This window comes from Vulpes vulpes, chromosome 2 (assembly GCF_048418805.1).
Source record: "Vulpes vulpes isolate BD-2025 chromosome 2, VulVul3, whole genome shotgun sequence".
NCBI lineage: Eukaryota > Metazoa > Chordata > Mammalia > Carnivora > Canidae > Vulpes > Vulpes vulpes.
In genome coordinates, this window is record NC_132781.1 from 102,247,061 (window position 1) to 102,264,633 (window position 17,573).

Consider the following 17,573-nt stretch of genomic DNA (forward strand, 5'->3'; position numbering starts at 1 on the left):
TCCCAGGATCCTGGGACCATAACCTGAGCTGAAGGCAGGTATCTAACTGACTGAGCCACCCATACAGCCATTTTTTTTTTTAATTAAAGATTTTATTCATTTATTTGAGAGTATGAGAGACAACCAACAGGAGGAGGGGGCTGGGCAGAAAGAGAGCAGATTCCCTGCTGAGACCCCAGGACCCTAGGATCATGACCTGAGCCAAAGGCAGATGCTTAACCAACTGAGCCATCCTGGCGCCCCAGGATTTGTGTTTTTCATACAAATACATAACTTGTAACTTTTACAGATACTGATAAAAGTGATGTTAGCTATTTGTATCACTTAAAATACCAGTGTTTGGGTGTCTGGGTGGCTCACTGGCTGAGTGTCTGCCTTTGGCTCAGGTCATGATCCTGGGGTCCTGGGATCGAGCCCTGCATCAGGCTCCCTGCTTCAGCTCCTCCCTCTGCCTATGTCTCTGCCTCTCTCTCTCTCTGTGTCTCTCATGAATAAATAAAATCTTAAAAAAAAAAAAACAGTGTTGTGCTGCCTGTCATAAAAACGTCAGTGACTTGACCAAGTAAGTTTGGGTTTTTTTTCTCAAATACAAGAAGTACACAGGGTGCCTGGATGGTTCAGTTGGTTAAAAATCTGGCTTCCCCTCAGGTCATGATCTCAGGGCCCTGGGATCCAGTCCCACATCCGGCTCCTTGCTCAGCGGGTCTGCTTCTCTTTCTCCATCTGCCCCTCCCCCTGCTTGCGCTTATTATCTCTCTCTCTGTCAAATAAATAATCTTGAAAATAAAAAAAGAAGTCGCTCAGAGGTAGGAAGCCTAGGGCTGGGTGCTTCCACAACATGGTTAGGAAGAGGCTCCTTTCTGTTCTGCCGTCTTTGATGTGTAGCTTTTGTTGTTCTGCTTGCCAGATGGCTGCTCCACATCTAGGTCTAATGTTTATTTTACAAACAGATAAAGATCTTTATCTGATCAGGAAACAGTAACTTTCTTGGAACTCTAACACAGGACACTCCCTCTCCCTATTATTGGCTAGAACTAGTTTACCATAGTTAGGTCTTTTGTCTATAAAAACATTTAAAGGCCTAAAATTATTCCAGTTTATACATATATACAATTTTACAAATTTATTTTTGCCCATATATCAGGAAAGAACATGTGTTTGGGTTTAAATGCCCCCTTCTTTAGGTCTCTTCTTTCTCTACTTGTTTTTCCTTTTTGCTTCTCAACCCTTGTTTGCTGATTTTCTCTCCATCAATCCTCTTTTGAAATGGTACCACATTTTATAAACTGGAAAGGGATAAATGTCCTTTCCTTTTAAAAAACAAAAGAGAACTTTTAAATATGTATGTAACACAGAGTGTTGCCACTGTTCTGTTATCCTGCCTAGCATCCTTCCCTCCTCCTCCGATAAAGACACCGCCCTCCTCTGTCCCTCTCCCTTTGGAGAGCTCTTCATCCTCCATCCTCAGTAGGTGATGGGGGTGGAGGAGGTGGGGGGTTCCTGCACAATAGAACACCCAGCTATGCCAGCCCTACCCCTCCTCAAGCCACCCTGGTGGGCCTGTGACTCAAACCTGGTCAGTGTATATCCTTTCTACTGACCACAGTGACAGTCTCAAGGATGGGCAGATGACCATAAGTAGGCTATGCCAGCCCTACCCCTCTCTGGAGAATGGGGGTGGGGTTGAGAATTCCAAGCTTCTAGTTATGGCTTTGTCTTTCTGGCAACCAATGTTCCCATCCAAGAGTCATCTCATCAGAACAAACGATACTCCTGTCACCCAGGAAATTCCAAGGGATTTAGGAGCAAAAACGGGTGAAAGACCAGATGTGGGAACAAAAGATGCTCTCACTATTCTTATCACTTAGGAAATTACAAGGATTTTAGGAGCTCTATACCAGGAACCAGGGACAGAAGTCAATATGTATATTTTCTATTATCTCACACCAGTCTTATTTCTTCCTCTTTGGATGCTTATAGTATCTTCCTTTTGCTCCAGTGTCTGAAATTTCACTGTTGTAAGTTCGTATACATAGGAGATACTTGCTACAATGATGCCATGTAACAAATGACCTCAAAGTTCAATGTTCTCATTTTCCTTTCTCATAGGTCTCTGGGTAGGTTGTGCCTATGCTGGACTCAGTTCAGTTTGTCAGAACAACGCTTTGATTTGAGTTCATTTCTGTTCCATGTGCCTCTTCCTATTTGGACCATGAGCACACATCATGTCTACTAATCTTCCATTGGCCAAAGCAAGTCTCATGACCACACCCAAGTTGGGAGGAAATTTATTTCAACCACTCTAGGGAAAACACTACAATCTTGCGTGAGAAAGGATGTGGAGTGGATTGGAAACAATAATACAATATACATCAGTACTATTTTTTCTTTATGCTGGCCATTTGGCTCCTCCAATCTGTAAATTTATGTCCTTCAGGCTGAACATTGTTGTTTTCATTAATCATTTCTTTTCCATTTCTCTGTTCATTTTCTCTGGAGCTCCTATTATTTGGACAGTAAACTACCTAAACTAAACACATCCTTGAAATTCATCTTTTCTCTCCTATTTTTCAACTTTGTCTTTTTATTCTTTGGGAGAGATTTCTTCAACTTTGAGCCTTTCTATTTAGTTTTCATTTCTACTATCATTTTAAAATTTATTTATATATTTGAGAGAGAGAGGGAGAGAGAGAGAGCAGGAGCAGGGGGAGTGGCAGAGGGAGAGGGAGAAGCAGATTTCCTGCTGAGCTAGGTCCTAGGACCCTGGGATCATGACTTGAGCTGAAGGCAGACACTAAACTGACTAAAGCACCTGGGCGCCCTCTAGTATCATATTTTTAAAAATGTTTTAAAATTTTTCTGAGTATTCTTTATACTATAGACAATATCCTTTAAAATGTCTCTGGGGATACTACTGATAATACCTTTGAAGTTTTTTCTGTGTGTATAGACTGCTTCCGTCATTACTTTTTCTTCAAATTGTTTCGGTCAATATATTTAAAAAGACTTTCCTCAGGTATCTGTAATCTTTAGTTGTTTGCTCATATTTCTGAGTAAGAGACTACAAAGCTGATTGGAGGCTCTCAGTGGGGCTTAGAAACAGTAGGTTTCACTGAAGAGCTTTCTGTATAAGCCATTTAAAGTTGGGGACATCCATGTCACATTTGTATTTATTTATTTTTAAGAGTAAGCTTTACACCCAAAGTGGGCCTTGAACTCATGACCCTGAGATCAAGAGTCACAGGCTCCACCGACTGAGCCAGCCAGGTGCCCTATCTTTGGATATTTTTATTTTATTTTATTTATTTTTTAAGATTTTATTTTATTTAATCATGAGAGATACAGAGCAGGAGAGAGAGAGGCAGAGACACAGGCAGAGGGAGAAGCAGGCTCCACGCTGGGAGCCCGATGTGGGACTCTATCCCGGATCTCCAGGATCACACCCTGGGCTGCAGGCGGCGCTAAACCGCTGCGCCACCAGGGCTGCCCTATCTTTGGATATTTTTAAAGATCTCTTGAGGTGGTTAAATTCCTCAGACTACTAATCTCTTGCCTAGAGGCTTAGATCCTTTCTAACTGCATTCTGGGAGCTGACTGAGGGTTGGGGTTAGAGGGTTGGGGGTCGGCAGTTGATGTACATGTTTGTTTAAAGCCTATTTTAGTGGGATGCCTGGGTGGCTCAGTGGTTGAGTGTGTCTTTGGCTCAGGGCGTGATCATGGGTCTGGGGATTGAGTCCTGCTTTGAGGAGCCCACTTCTCCCTCTGCCTGTGTCTCTGCCTCTGTCTCTCATGGATAAATAAAATCTTTTTTTAAAAAGCCCATTTTAATGCTATTATTTATATCAGAGACTCAACAGAAATGCAAATTCATTTGGATATGTTGAGGAGAAAGGAGAACATAAAAAACCTATTTAATGAAGGAATGGGCAGGGTATAAGGAAACCACAAGGAATACTTTAGTACTATATCAGTCTGCTAGGGCTGCCACAACAAAGTACCATAGACTAGGTGGCTAAAATAATCTAGCAGTGGGTACCTGGGTGGCTCAGTGGTTGAGTGTCCAAGATCGGGTTTTTGATGGTTGATTTCTTCTGAGTCCTCTCATGGCATCATTTCTCTGCAACTCTACAGTCTTCCCTCTGCACCTGTGTCCTAATCTACTTTTCTTTCTTTTTTTCTTTCTTTTAAGGATTTTATTTATTTATTCATGAGAGACTGAGAGAGAGAGAGAGAGAGAGAGAGAGAGAGAGAGGCAGAGACATAGGCAGAGGGAGAAGCAGGCTCCCCCTGGGGAGCCCCATGCGGGACTTGATCCCAGCACCCCAGGATCATCATGACCTAAGCCAAAGGCAGATGTTCAAACACTGAGCCACCCAGCCATCCCCTAATCTACTTTTCTTAGAAGAATGTAGTCATCTGGTATAGGGACCACCCTAATGGCCTCATTTAACTTAATTACCTCTTTAAAGATTCCATCTCTAAATATACTTAGAGTCTGAGGTACTGAAGGTTAGCACTTCAATATATGAATTCTGGGGTGACATAGATCAGATCATAACGAATCCCTTGGGAGGTAATAGCAGTAGGTCTCTGCTGCTACCTCCTAGGTCTTCAGGGATGAGGGGAAGGAGCATTATCAGATGCCATAGACAGATTGGGACTGTGGAGATGGTTATGTTACAAGAGCTGAAAACTGGTGGAGATGCCTCTGGCAGCCAGCCTACCCGGACTTACAGGGAAGAAAGTATGGGAATCAATATTCCTACCTCACTCTCTTCCTTCCCTTGGATCTCCTGGTGATACTCTCCAGTAGCCAAGTCTATCTGGCAGCCAGAGTGTAGGAAAGTCTGTTGATGTAGTCAATGCAGGTCAGCTTCCCAGGATACAGAGCAGGCTGGAGAAGGGTGGAAGGGGATTTGGAGGGGCAAATGAAAGATCTACAGCACAGCCAGTACCCCTGCTTTCATGTGTGCTTGGTACCCTGCCTGTTTACCTAATCCTGAGGAAAAACCTACAATATCTGCCAAGAGGAAGGGAGAGCATATTCAGAAGGATGTGTGCAGTTGGAGAGGGTGATCTAGAATTTTTTTTAAAAAGATTTTATCTATTTATACATGGGAGACATAGAGAGAGGCAGAGACATAGACAGAAGGAAAAGCAGGCTCCCTGTGGGGAGCCTGATGCAGGACTCAATCTCAGGACCCCAGGATCACAACCTAAGCCAAAAATAGATGCTCAACCAGTGAGCCATCCAGGTGCTCTGATACGTAATTCCAGGAATTATTTTAACCACTTTTTTTTCACCCTTTGTAATGTTCCTGGTACAGACTCCTAACTGAACCTGTTTGAGGGCTTTTGTAGCGCAAACTACATTTACTTTTGGTGATCTCCAAGACTCAAAGAGGATTTCATTTCCTGTTTTTCTTTGTATTTTTTTAAAGATTTTATTTATTTATTTATGACACACACACACACACACACACACACACACACACACACAAAGGCAGAGACACAGGCAGAGAGAGAAGCAGGCTCCATGCAGGGAGCCCAACGTGGGACTTGATCCTAGGTCTCCAGGATCATGCCCTGGGCTGAAGGCGGTGCTAAACCGCTGAGCCACCCAGGCTGCCCCGTTTCCTGTTTTTCCCTACTTACCCATTTATTGTTCAAAAATTTTTATTTAAAAAAAAAATTTTTTTTTATTTAAATTCCAGGTAGTTAACATACAGTGTAATAGTTTCAGGTGCACAATATAGTTATTTATTTCGGTACATCACCTGGTGCCCACCACAGCAAGTGCACTGCTCAATCCCCCCACCCATCTCCCTTCTGCTTACCCATCAGTGTGTTCTCTATAGTTAAGAGTCTTTTTCTTGGTTTCTCTCTCTCAAATAAACAAATAAAATCTTAACTGTAACAGATTTTTTAAAATAAAGATTTAATTTATTCATGAGAGACACACAGAGACAGAGACAGAGAGAGGGGCAGACCTAGGCAGAGGGAGAAGCAGGCTCCATGCAGGGAGCCTGACGAGGGACTTGATCCCGGGTCTCCAGGATCACGCCCTGGGCTGAAGACAGCTCTAAACTGCTGACTCACCCGGGCTGCCCTGTAACAGATTTCTGTACACGGATTTTGTACCTAGTGACTTTACTGAATTCTTGTATCAGTTCTAGCAGGTTTTCCTGGAGTCTTTCAGAGTTCCCATGTAATCTGAAAATAGTGAAAGTTTTTTTTTAAGATTTTATTTATTTGAGAGAGAGTACACAAGCAGGTGGAGTGGCAGAGGAAGAGGGAGAAGCAGGGAGCCTGACAGGGGCTTGATCCCAGGACCCTGGGATCATGACCTGAGCAGAAGGCGGTGCCCCACAGATGGTGAGATTTACTTCTTTCTTTTGATTTGTTGTCTGATTGCTGTGGCTAGGACTTCCAGTACTATGTTCATAACAGTGGACATTCTGTCTTGTTCCTGACGTAGAGGAAAAGCTCTCAGTTTTTTCCATTGACGATGCTATTAGTTGTGGGTTTTTCTTATATGGAGTTTATTATGCTGAGGTATGTGCCCTCTAAACCTACTTTGTTGAGGGTTTTTATCATGATGAATCAGGTTGTATTTTGACAAATACTTTTTCTACATCTATTGAAACGATCATATGGTTCTTATCCTTTCTTTTATTAATATATATTAATATCATGTTGACTTGAGTTATGAATACTGAACCTATTCCATCACCATCTTCCTTTCTCTCGGGCTACTCACCCATTTATTTGCCTCTAGGTAACATTAATATAGTGAAATTGAATCTTATATATTTAATTAGAAGGATGTTGACAGATGATATACTTGAAGTGTTATATTAAGCAAAAATAAATTATTTTTAAGGATCAGGTTTTCTTATAATGTTGCACATATTCTAACAAATTCTTTGAAGATGTAAACCATCACGTTTTTTATTAAAATTAAATAAGCTGGGCAGCCCAGGTGGCTCAGCAGTTTCACGCCACCTTCAGTCCAGGGCGTGATCCTGGAAACCTGGCATCGAGTCCCATGTCGGGCTCCCTGCATGGAGCTTGTTTCTTCCTCTGTCTGTGTCTCTGCCTCTCTCTCTGTGTCTCTCATAAGTAAATAAGTAAAATCTTTTAAAAAAATTGAATAAGCTGTTAAAATTGCTACAGCATATCACACCAAAGTCCTCCAGTATAATTTTAAGCAAATATGTGTTGTAGAGAAAACACCAGAAGCAGCCAAGGCAGCAAGAATGTATTCGTAGCAAAGTAAGCTAAAGCCTCTATCCTTTTTATTCTTCATGCCTTAGAGAAGTTACACTACCAACTGATGGAATTTCCCAGCTGCAGTTTTGAGGCCACAGAGCAACGTTGAATGATTGTTCTCTCCGGACCTGAGCTTTTGGAAGCAATCACATCTAAATAAAATTACAATAAAGCTGTATGATTTTGGGCAGCCCAGGTGGCTTGGTGGTATAGCGCCGCCTTCGGCCCAGGGTATGATCCTGGAGACCCGGGTTCGAATCCCATGTCGGGCTCCCTGCATGGAGCCTGCTTTTCCCTCTGCCTATGTCTCTGCCTCTCTCTCTCTCTCTTTCTCATGAATAAATAAAATCTTAAAAAAAAAAAAAAGCTGTATGATTTTGTTATTTTACACCAAACTGAACAGTGGACTGAAATCAACATGTGAAAGAAAGGCTGGAAGCTAACTTTTCTAACGGAGTAGTGTCATTTTATTTTTATTGATGCATTACTTTTCATAAAGTGCAGTAACAAAATAAATAAAGTGAAAAAGGTTCTAAAGATCTATATACAACTCTGAGATTAAGATAAGTACTGATTAAGTACTGAGATTAAGATAAGTACTTATCTTGATAGACTTTTAACTGTGTGGAAGCTGTAACATACACTGAAAACTCATTGATCCAAGTAATGTAATGATTCTTTTTCCCCCTTCGATCAGTCGACTCTGAAGGTGTATATAATTATGCTAGCATATTCTGTAAGCCAAGATTAGATTAAAGGGAAAACTGATGATGTGCTATAGACTAAATCCAGATACGGTCAGGTGCTGAGCATTATTCCTGGCTTCAAAATAGGATGTATCTGTTTCGTCATCTGGTTGAGGTATGAAAGGCATAGTTTGATGCTGCAGATTTTCCCAGTCCACGTCACTGAAGAGAGGATGACATTTCAGCTCTTAGGAAAAACATAAAATAGAGTATTATGACACCATTACCTAGTAAGTACTGTTTTATAGTAATAAGGGAAGGTCTCCACATATATCTTGCCCTTGTTTTGCTTCACATATGTGTTTTGTGTTTTTTTAAAGTTTTTATTTTGAGACAGAGTGTGAACGAGAGACAGAGACAGACACAGAGAGAGACACAGAGGAGAGAGAGAGATTGCACCAACAGGGTGGAGGGGCAGAGGGAGAGGGAGAAGCAGACTCTCCCTGAGCAGGGAGCCTGATGTGAGACTAGATACCAGGTCCCTGGGATCATGACCTGAGCTGAAGGCAGATGCTTAACTGACTGAGCCACACAGGTGCCCACACACGTGTCTAATGTCTATCTCTCTGTGCAACCATGTACTTCACAATGGTACATATTATGTCATTTTGTATTAACACTTAACACATGACAGGTGCTTGGCCTGTATCTATCAAATGAGTAAATGCGTGATGTGCTTTAACAGAAGCCTATCTTTCTCATGCCTCCATCTTCTCACACAACCCATGACTTGATGGCACAAGAGCTTGGACTATTTCCTGCTCCCAGACACAATCTTCACGGTTAATGCTCCACTTCTCATTCCAAGTCCTTCTAGCTGTTTTTCTCTCTCTGTGATCCTTAGCACCACCTACTGCCCTACGTAACTCTGGTAGGAAGTCATCCTCCACTACCTTAACTTTCTTCTCTATGTTCCATCCTTCTTCTTCATGGTGACTTTTAACACATACACTGATGAAATTTGTGACACATTCTCTTCATGGTTCTTTGACTTCTTTGATTTCATTGACTTGTATCTTGATTACATGCCCATTTTGCAGGATGGTTATATCTGGAATCTTTACTGCTCCACTTAAAAGATCTCAACTTTGCTCATTTCTTTAAGTACATTTGCAATACCTAATTCCTTCTACCTACTAAAATGAAAACATACTCTTTTGATCACACTGTGATACTTAGTTGTTAGACACAACCTCCCCTCTCCTCAACCCTTCATGTTAAGTGAACAATAAAGATGTTGGCAAAATAATTAAGTGATAATTAAGGCATTAATTAGTTTTAAAAAAATCAGCAACCAAATTTAAGGATAATATTAGGAGAAAACAATAGAGACAGAAAAGAATTATGTGTCTACATTAGGAGTGATGGGTTGGGTAGTTGATATGTCTACAAATTGGTTTTTCCCTAAACTAAAAGACTGGTGGGAAAATAAAACAACAAAAATAATTCACATTTAGAAAAATTGTCTCTTAATTGTTCAAAGTAAATGCCTGAGCATAGATTACTTTAGAGTTACTTATAGCAGTAACTCTTAAACTGTGATATCTGGCTGTGATGTGAAACTTGATGACTCTCTCATCATAATTATTTATTTAAACTGAACTCACAAAGGAATTCTAAGCTAATTTAAGATTAACTCTACAAACAATTGTTGCAATGACTGTTTTTAAAACTGAAGACTACTCCTGTCATCTGCTTCACTATGTAAGTCGTTCACTAAACAAACAAAAATCTGAGGTCATTGGTGAGAATGGTGTTCTTCTGTCTCTGCTTATTTTGTCCTTTGGGAAGCAGAATTACCCCAGATGAGAACTCCTATTCCAAAGTAATCTTAGAGCTGAGCTTTCAAATGTCTGCACTCATTTTACAAAGGATTTTCCTCAAATCTCACTTGTCACAGAAGTCTTCCCAACCACTTTATCTAGAAGATCTCTTAACACTTTGTATCTACTCACTTGCTTTACCTTTCTTCTCAGGACTCACTGCTAGATGGCATTATGCCATGGTTGTATCTGATTACTTTGTTTTTTTTTTTTTTTTTTAAGATTTTATTTATTTATTCATGAGATATACAGAGAGAGGCAGAAACATGGATAGAGGGAGACGCAGGCTCCCTACGAGGACTCCAATGCAGGACTCAATCCCAGGACCCAGGGATCATGACCTGAGCTAAAGGCAAAGGTCAATCATGGAGGCACCCAGGCGCCCTACTTTCTCTCTTTCCACTAAAGACAAAGTTCTATAAGCACATGGATTTTAGTTTGTTCATCCTAGAATACCTCCAACACCCACAGCAACATTGCCTGGCACCTAGAAGTCACTCAATAGGATTTGTTAAATAAGTAAATTGTTGGTCTTATTAGAGGGAACACTTAGAAGCTGATATGAGTGACATTACTAAAGCTCATTTTTTCTGAAGACCTTATACCACATGGAAATGCATTTGGGGACATAACTGCTTCTTTGACTCAGTATGTACTTTGTTACAAAGGCAATTTTTAAAAAAAGGAATTTTGGGGCAGCCTGGGTGGCTCAGCAGTTTAGCACCGCCTTCGGCCCAAGGAGTGACCCTGGAGACCCGGGATCGAGTCCCACATCAGGCTCCCTGCATGGAGCCTGCTTCTCCCTCTGCCTGTGTCTCTGCCTCTCTCCCTCTCTCTCTGTCGCTCATGAATAAATAAATAAATATTTTTTTTAAAAAGGAATTAAAAAATATGTATTTATTAGAGAGACACAGAGACAGAGCTAGTGAGAGAGAGCATAAGCAGGGAGGAGAAGGAGAAACAGGCTCCCCCACTGAGCAGGGAGACCAATGTAGGGCTCGATCCCAGGACCCTGGGATCATGACCTGAGCGAAAGGCAGATGTTTAACTGACTGAGCCACCCAGGTACCTCTACAAAAAAGACCTTAAGGCAGCTGACATTATATCTAATTTGAAACTAAATGAAAGCTAATGAGTTTTTCTAGTTTCAAAATTGGAATTTTAATATATACCTGTATTGGAAAAAGCCATTGAATGGTTCACAAATATACCAGATTTGTCTTATTTGAGACAACCTGGCACTTGATACATTTGTCAGTCAATAGTGCTATCAGAAATGAAGCAGTAAGAACTTACAGAAAAGAGTTTTGATTTAAAAAGTTCCTGTATTTGTTGATGAATAACTTTAACACTTTGAAAAAACCTAAGACATTGAAAAGGTAAGATTGCTTTAAGGTATCTGTTTGAGATTAATAAAATTAAGTGAGTGAATATCCCCACCTGATGCATTGCATTTTAATGCAGAATAGGGACAAATATATCAATGCATATCTAGTCAGCAAAAATAAACTGATGAAATTTTTAACCAATTTAGCAGTCATTATCTATAGTATTGTACTAGAACTTGATATCATTACCATTCATCTGAAACAAACCGAGAATAAGAGTTTTTTAACATAAAACCTTACCTTTAATTCCAGCTCTTTTTGCATTATCAATAGTTAAAAGTATTTCTACTGCATTTTGAGCATTATCTGATAACTTTTCTTCACCTTCAGGCCAAGGGATATCTACAAACACAAACAGCTTGTTAATCACTGTTCAAATAATACTCAGATAAATGCATCTATCTTAATAGAAAAAGAATCACCTCTTTTCAGAATATTCTGGAATACTTGCTGTGATGTTTCATCATTGAAAGGAGGAATTCCTGTAAGAAACTCAAACAAGCAAACTCCGAGGGCCCACCAGTCTACCGCAGGACCTAGAATTTAAGAGGGAGTAGCTGAACTTGCAAGCATTTTATATAAATATTTCACCAACTAAAATGTTAATACATGGATATTTGGGCACAGTCAAGGCATTCATTTCCTAAGGCATTCTTCTTGCTTCATAAGGTGCAAAAATCCAAATTACCTTCATTTTGGTAATATGGCAATTACTTTCCTTCTCTATTCTCCAAGAAGTTTAGATTAGCAATCAACACAGCTAGTCAAAGAAAAATGAAAGGTATCTTTCTTTTGTCACTAACAATAACCTCTGATATTCTGGACACTTACTTGTTCTAAGTCCTAAAACAGAACGAAGGAATGCATTTAATCTAAAGATTAGGGGCAGCCCCCGTGGCTCAGCGGTTTAGCGCCGCCTTCAGCCCAGGGCCTGATCCTGGAGACCTGGGACTGAGTCCTGCGTCAGGCTCCCTGCATGGAGCCTGCTTCTCCCTCTGCCTGTGTCTCTGTCTCTGTCTCTCTCTCTCTGTGTCTGTCATGAATAAATAAAATCTTAAAAAAAAAATCTAAAGATTACTCTCTAAAATAGAGTACTAACAGAGTACTCAATTTCAAATCGGGGGAAACAAGAACATTGAGATGATTCTGTATTCCATTTACTTCATATGGGTATGAGATAAAGTAGTAATATTTATACTAATTGGAGGACACCCTGGTTAACAAGGAAGTCTTAGAATGTTTTAATGTATCCTCACTCCTTCTAAGAACATAGGGGGACAAATTAGTTTAACAAAAAATATTCACTTAAACCATAGCTTGAGGAAGTAATTTGGGAGTAAGTCTTAATAAATATGTAAAACCCCTTTCTAAATAAGATCTTTACTGGAAGCATCATCTATATACAAAGATATTTTAAACAATTATTTTAAACATACATGACCTTATAATCTGGTTTATACTTTTGCTTAATTCTATGAAAAAGTATTTCCTAAGTAAAAGTTAATTTTAGTAAAAAAAAAAAAGATTAACTTCAATATAAATTTAAAATAGGAATTTTTTAAAAAGATTTTATTTATTTATTCATGGTAAAAACACACAGAGAGAGAGTTGGGCAGAGACACAGGCAGAGGGAGAAGCAGGCTCCATGTAGGGAGCCCAAAGCGGAACTCGATCCCGGGACCCCAAGATCACGCCCTGGGCCAAAGGCAGGTGCCAAACCGCTGAGCCACCCAGGGATCCCAAAATAGGAATTCTAGTCTAGTACTAAATGTGCTTGAAAATTACTCTTTAAATCAACTTCACACAATTTATTATTGTGGTTAAGAAACTACCACCTTCCTTTTTTTTTTAAAAAAAATATTTATTTATTTATTCACGAGAGATACAGAGAGAGGCAGAGACACAGGCAGAGAGAGAAGCAGGCTACCCGCAGGGAGACCAGTGTGGGACTTGATCCCGGGACTCCAGGATCACTCCCCAGGCAGATGCTCAACTGTTGAGCCACCCACGCATCCCTACCAACCATTCCATTTTATTTTTTTAAAATTTTATTTATTTATTCATGAGAGACACACAGAGAGAGAGGCAGAGACACAGGCAGAGGGAGAAGCAGGCACCATGCAGGGAGCCCGATGTGGGACTCAATCCAGGGTCTCCAGAATCACACCCTGAGCTAAAGGTGGTGCTAAATGACTGAGCCACCCAGGCTGCCCCCAACCATTCCATTTTAAAACAAGTAGGAAAGTGCTGTGGAATCTGCCATTAGGAAAATAATCACATGCATTTAGAGTGCTTCTTCATGGCAAGTCACAGAATCCCTTCCTCCCTAAGGAACAAACAGTCTATAGACTTCTATTTCTAGAAGTAATGTAATACTAATGCATGTAATAATCACATACAAACCACCTCAGTTAGTGGATCTTTTAAGTGGCATGGAGAAAGAATAGATAGTATAACCAAATAATAACAAAAAATTAGGGGAGAAGTCAGGAAAAAGACATATATTTTTATTATTTTACTTAGGTTAGAAATTAGAACCCTTTTCCCAGCTCAGCCAAAATGTCCTCATGTCAAAAACTTACACGATTTCTCCATAGATATGTCACACATATCCATATTTGAGTCAAAGTCTAATAAGATCACATATTATGATAAATTGTAGCAATTATAATACATACTATTAGAGAATAGAACACATTTCTTTTACGCTATTGGTTTTCTTTTCTTTTCTTTTCTTTTCTTTTCTTTTCTTTTCTTTTCCTTCCTTCTTTCCTTTTCCTTCCTTCTTTCCCTTTCTTTCTTTCTTTCTTTCAGATTTTATTTATTTATTTATTCATGAGAGATACAGAGAGGGAGAAGCAGGCTCCACAGAGGAAGCCCCATGTGGGACTCAATCCCAGGACTCTGGGTCACCACCTAAGCAGAAGGCAGGTGCTCAAACACCGAGCCACCCAGGCATCCCTACATTATTGGTTTTCTAATTCAAAACTTACATGTGTAATTTGTACATTGATACTATTATGCCTTTCTCTTTTCTAATGATAATGGAATTAAATGGATAGGAAAATTCAAGCCCTGTTGTAGGAGCTAATTTAAAATATTTTATGAAGCCGGTTTCCTGGGTTGCAATAGAAAAGGCTATATCTCCACTCTCTGCCACCTTTAAAAGTTATTTTTAAAAATGCTATATGCCTACATTTGTTTTCAGAGAAGAACATTTTCTCTGATGTCTTCCTGCTCAGAAGACAGAATATAGTTCATTTTGTATTTCCTAAGTGAGATGAAACAAAATTTTTTATACAATGTGATCTAGTTATACTTTGTTCAGTGTAATTTGCTTTGGCATATTACTTCATAGAGAAGCTCACTCACCCAGAGTCAGAAATCCTGCATGTAAGAAAAGAGTAACTAGGTAACATTGTATAAAAATCATGAGTTCATTCTCATATCATTCATTGAGCTATATATGAATTATTATCCCAGATACAAGGGATGCAAAGATAAATAAGAAAGAGCTTTTCCCAAAGAGAAAACAACCTACTCTGGGAGAGACAAACATAATTTTGACACAATGTTAACAGCAATGAAACAAAAATATGCACAAGCAGCCATGGGAAACTCTGGCCAGAGTTCCTAAGTAATTGGCCTAGGGGGAAGACCAGGGAGGACTCAGAGAAGTCTTAGCTGTCCTCAGTATGATATTTAGAAACAGAGAGGTCAATACAAGAAACAAAATTGGTATAGACAGGCCTTGGGGTCTGGAAATTGGGGAAACAGGTATAAAGCAGTGATTTTTTTTTTTTTTTTTTTAATCATAAATTGCTTTGTACTTGCAGGGCCTGGTTGACTCAGTCTGTTAGCATCCAACTTTTTTTTTTTTTTTTTAGCATCCAACTCTTGATCAGGGTCCTGAGTTCAAGCCCCAGAGTGGGCTCCCAGTGTGGAGCCTTCCAAAAAAAAGTTGCTTTTTATTGTTATTTTAAGAACTGTGTATCAAATATTTTATAGAAAATGAAAATCTTAAAATGTATCACTAAAGGGGGAGCCTGGGTGGCTTAGTTGGTTAAGCAGCTGCCTTCAGTTCAGGTCAAGATCTCCAGTCCTGGGATGGCAATGGCACTGAGCTCTCTGCTCTGCCGGGAGCCTGCTTTTCCCTCGCTCTACTGCTCCCCTTGCTTGTGCTCTCTCTCTCTCAAATAAATAAATAAAATCTTTTAAAAGTATATATCATGAGACAGTAAGGTAACTAGGTGTCCTATTAAAATAGTGGCAAAGATCCTATAAAACAAACCTTTACATGTGACGCTTACTTTCATACTGTATCCTGAGTAGAGAAAATGTATATTATAGGAAACTAGTTAGCAAATCTGTGACTTAGCAACAGAGGCACTGTATAAAAATGAGTTAAGTGCCCAGAGGCACTTTTTATCCCTTTCTCTCAAGAATTTTCCCTTCCTACATTCTGAAACGAACGGTTTTGATTTCCTAGAGCTACTGTCACAAAGTGCCACAAACTGGATGCTTCAAAACAGGAATTTATTTTCTGATGGCTCTGGAAGCTAGAAGTCTGGAATCAAGGCATCGACAGGAACACACTCCCTCTGAAACCTATAGGGAAACTACCTTGCCCTGCCAGCTTCTGGTGGTTTGCCTGCAGTCCTTAGCTTGCAGGGGCCTCACTCCAACCATCCCTCTTCCTGTGATATCCTCTCTGGGTCTCCATGGTCGTGTGGCTGTGTTTTTATAAGGACACCAGTCATATTGGCCTAAGAGCCCACCCTGCTCCAGGGTGACCTCATCTTAACCTACCTACCTAATTATACCTGCAAGGACCATATTTCCGCGTGGCACATGCAAAAAAATCTCAGGGTGAAAACTTCAACGTGTCTTTTCAGGGGGACAGAATTCAGTCCAATACCGTTCGTTTTAGAATGTAGGAAGGGAAAATTCTTGAGAGAAAGGGATAAAAAGAGGCTAGGTAAAAATGTCATCCTTGTCTTCCTATGCTGCAGTCTGAAGATAGCTCATTCCTGGCTTGACCTTGTGGAGAGGGAGGGAGAACGAGCTCTAAACAGGAATGTGCTGCTGCAGACTGAACAGGAGTTTGACTCAACTTTGTATTCCTGAGCCAAAGCTGAAACAGACCCGAGAATAATTTTTGAACAAAAATAATAGAGCAGGTGGATGGTAGGTATTCTCTGGATCACTCAGAGTGAACAAGAAGGCAAAGAACAAATGGCTGCATGTCTTCTTTTACCATAAGAAATGCCATATTTATGAGAAAACAGTATCACATGATACTCATTTTCTTTTACTCCAGGCAATCCAAGTACCAAAGAAATTTAAAACCATTTTACCTTAAAAGAAAACGTAGTGGTTGATAATACTTCAAAAACTGAAGACATGTAAGTCTTACCATGGGCCCTGCCCAGTAACAGCTCAGGAGCAAGGTAGTCCGGGGTTCCAAGAATTCGCGCATCATCTACTGGGGCCGCCCCTCGCCTTACACTCTTTGGAGTTCGGTATGGAGTTTCTGATTTAACCTGATTTGGGGTCTGCCAATTTAAAAAGAATTTCCAGTAAATCTCTTCATTCCTTCTACAGTGAACAGAAATACTAAAACAAAAGCAAAGCTAGGCAGCCAGGCATAAAAGACATACTCCAATCCTAGATAAATTTTGAAAATGGACTCATTACCAACGATGATTCCAAACAGTCCTAGTATCTGGTGAAATTATTTCTTTTTTAAGATTTTATTTATTTATTAGAGACAGAGAGAGAAAGAGAGAGAGAGAGAGAGAGGGAGAAGCAGGCTCCATGCAGGGAGCCTGACGTGGGACTCGATCCTGGGTCCCCATGATCACACCCTGGGCTGAAGGCGGCGCTAAACTGCTAAGCCACCAGGGTTGCCCATCTGGTGAAATTAAATAGCTTAGATAAGACCAATTACTTCAATAAGATCTAGATATGCATGCAAGAATGAAGAAATCCATAAGAATTTGATAGCATGGATTTTTTAAAAAAAGATTTGAGAGAGAGAGAGAGAGCACAAGCAGGGGGAGTGGCAGAGGGAGAAGCAGGTTCCCCACTGAGCAGGGAGCTGGATGTGGGTCTGGATTCCAGAACCCTGGGATCATGACCTGACCCAAAGGCAGACACTTAACCAACTGAGCCACCCCAGCACCCTGATAGCATGGATTAATACAAACTTAAGAATGGTCACTGAAGGATGCTGTGGTTGAAAATGACTGAATTTTATGTGACTGAACACATAAGCTGAAGTAAATGTAAATAACCTCTTGTGCTAATCAGTATTTGTTTAAGATATCCTGTGTTCTCACAAG

At 40.2% G+C, this 17,573-nt stretch overlaps 1 protein-coding gene across 1 annotated transcript in view; it reads right to left on the bottom strand.

The window, feature by feature from the left end:
- Positions 1-7,716: 7,716 nt before the first annotated feature.
- MASTL (microtubule associated serine/threonine kinase like) overlaps positions 7,717-17,573 on the bottom strand; it is a 33,523-nt gene continuing 23,666 nt past the window's right edge. The window contains exons 9-12 of the mRNA XM_026013599.2: positions 16,646-16,784; positions 11,652-11,765; positions 11,470-11,571; positions 7,717-8,205 (exon numbers count right to left, since the gene is read on the bottom strand). Of these exons, the coding sequence (XP_025869384.2) occupies positions 8,048-8,205; positions 11,470-11,571; positions 11,652-11,765; positions 16,646-16,784 (513 nt within the window). The 3' untranslated portion in view covers positions 7,717-8,047. The remainder of the gene's footprint in view (positions 8,206-11,469; positions 11,572-11,651; positions 11,766-16,645; positions 16,785-17,573) is intronic.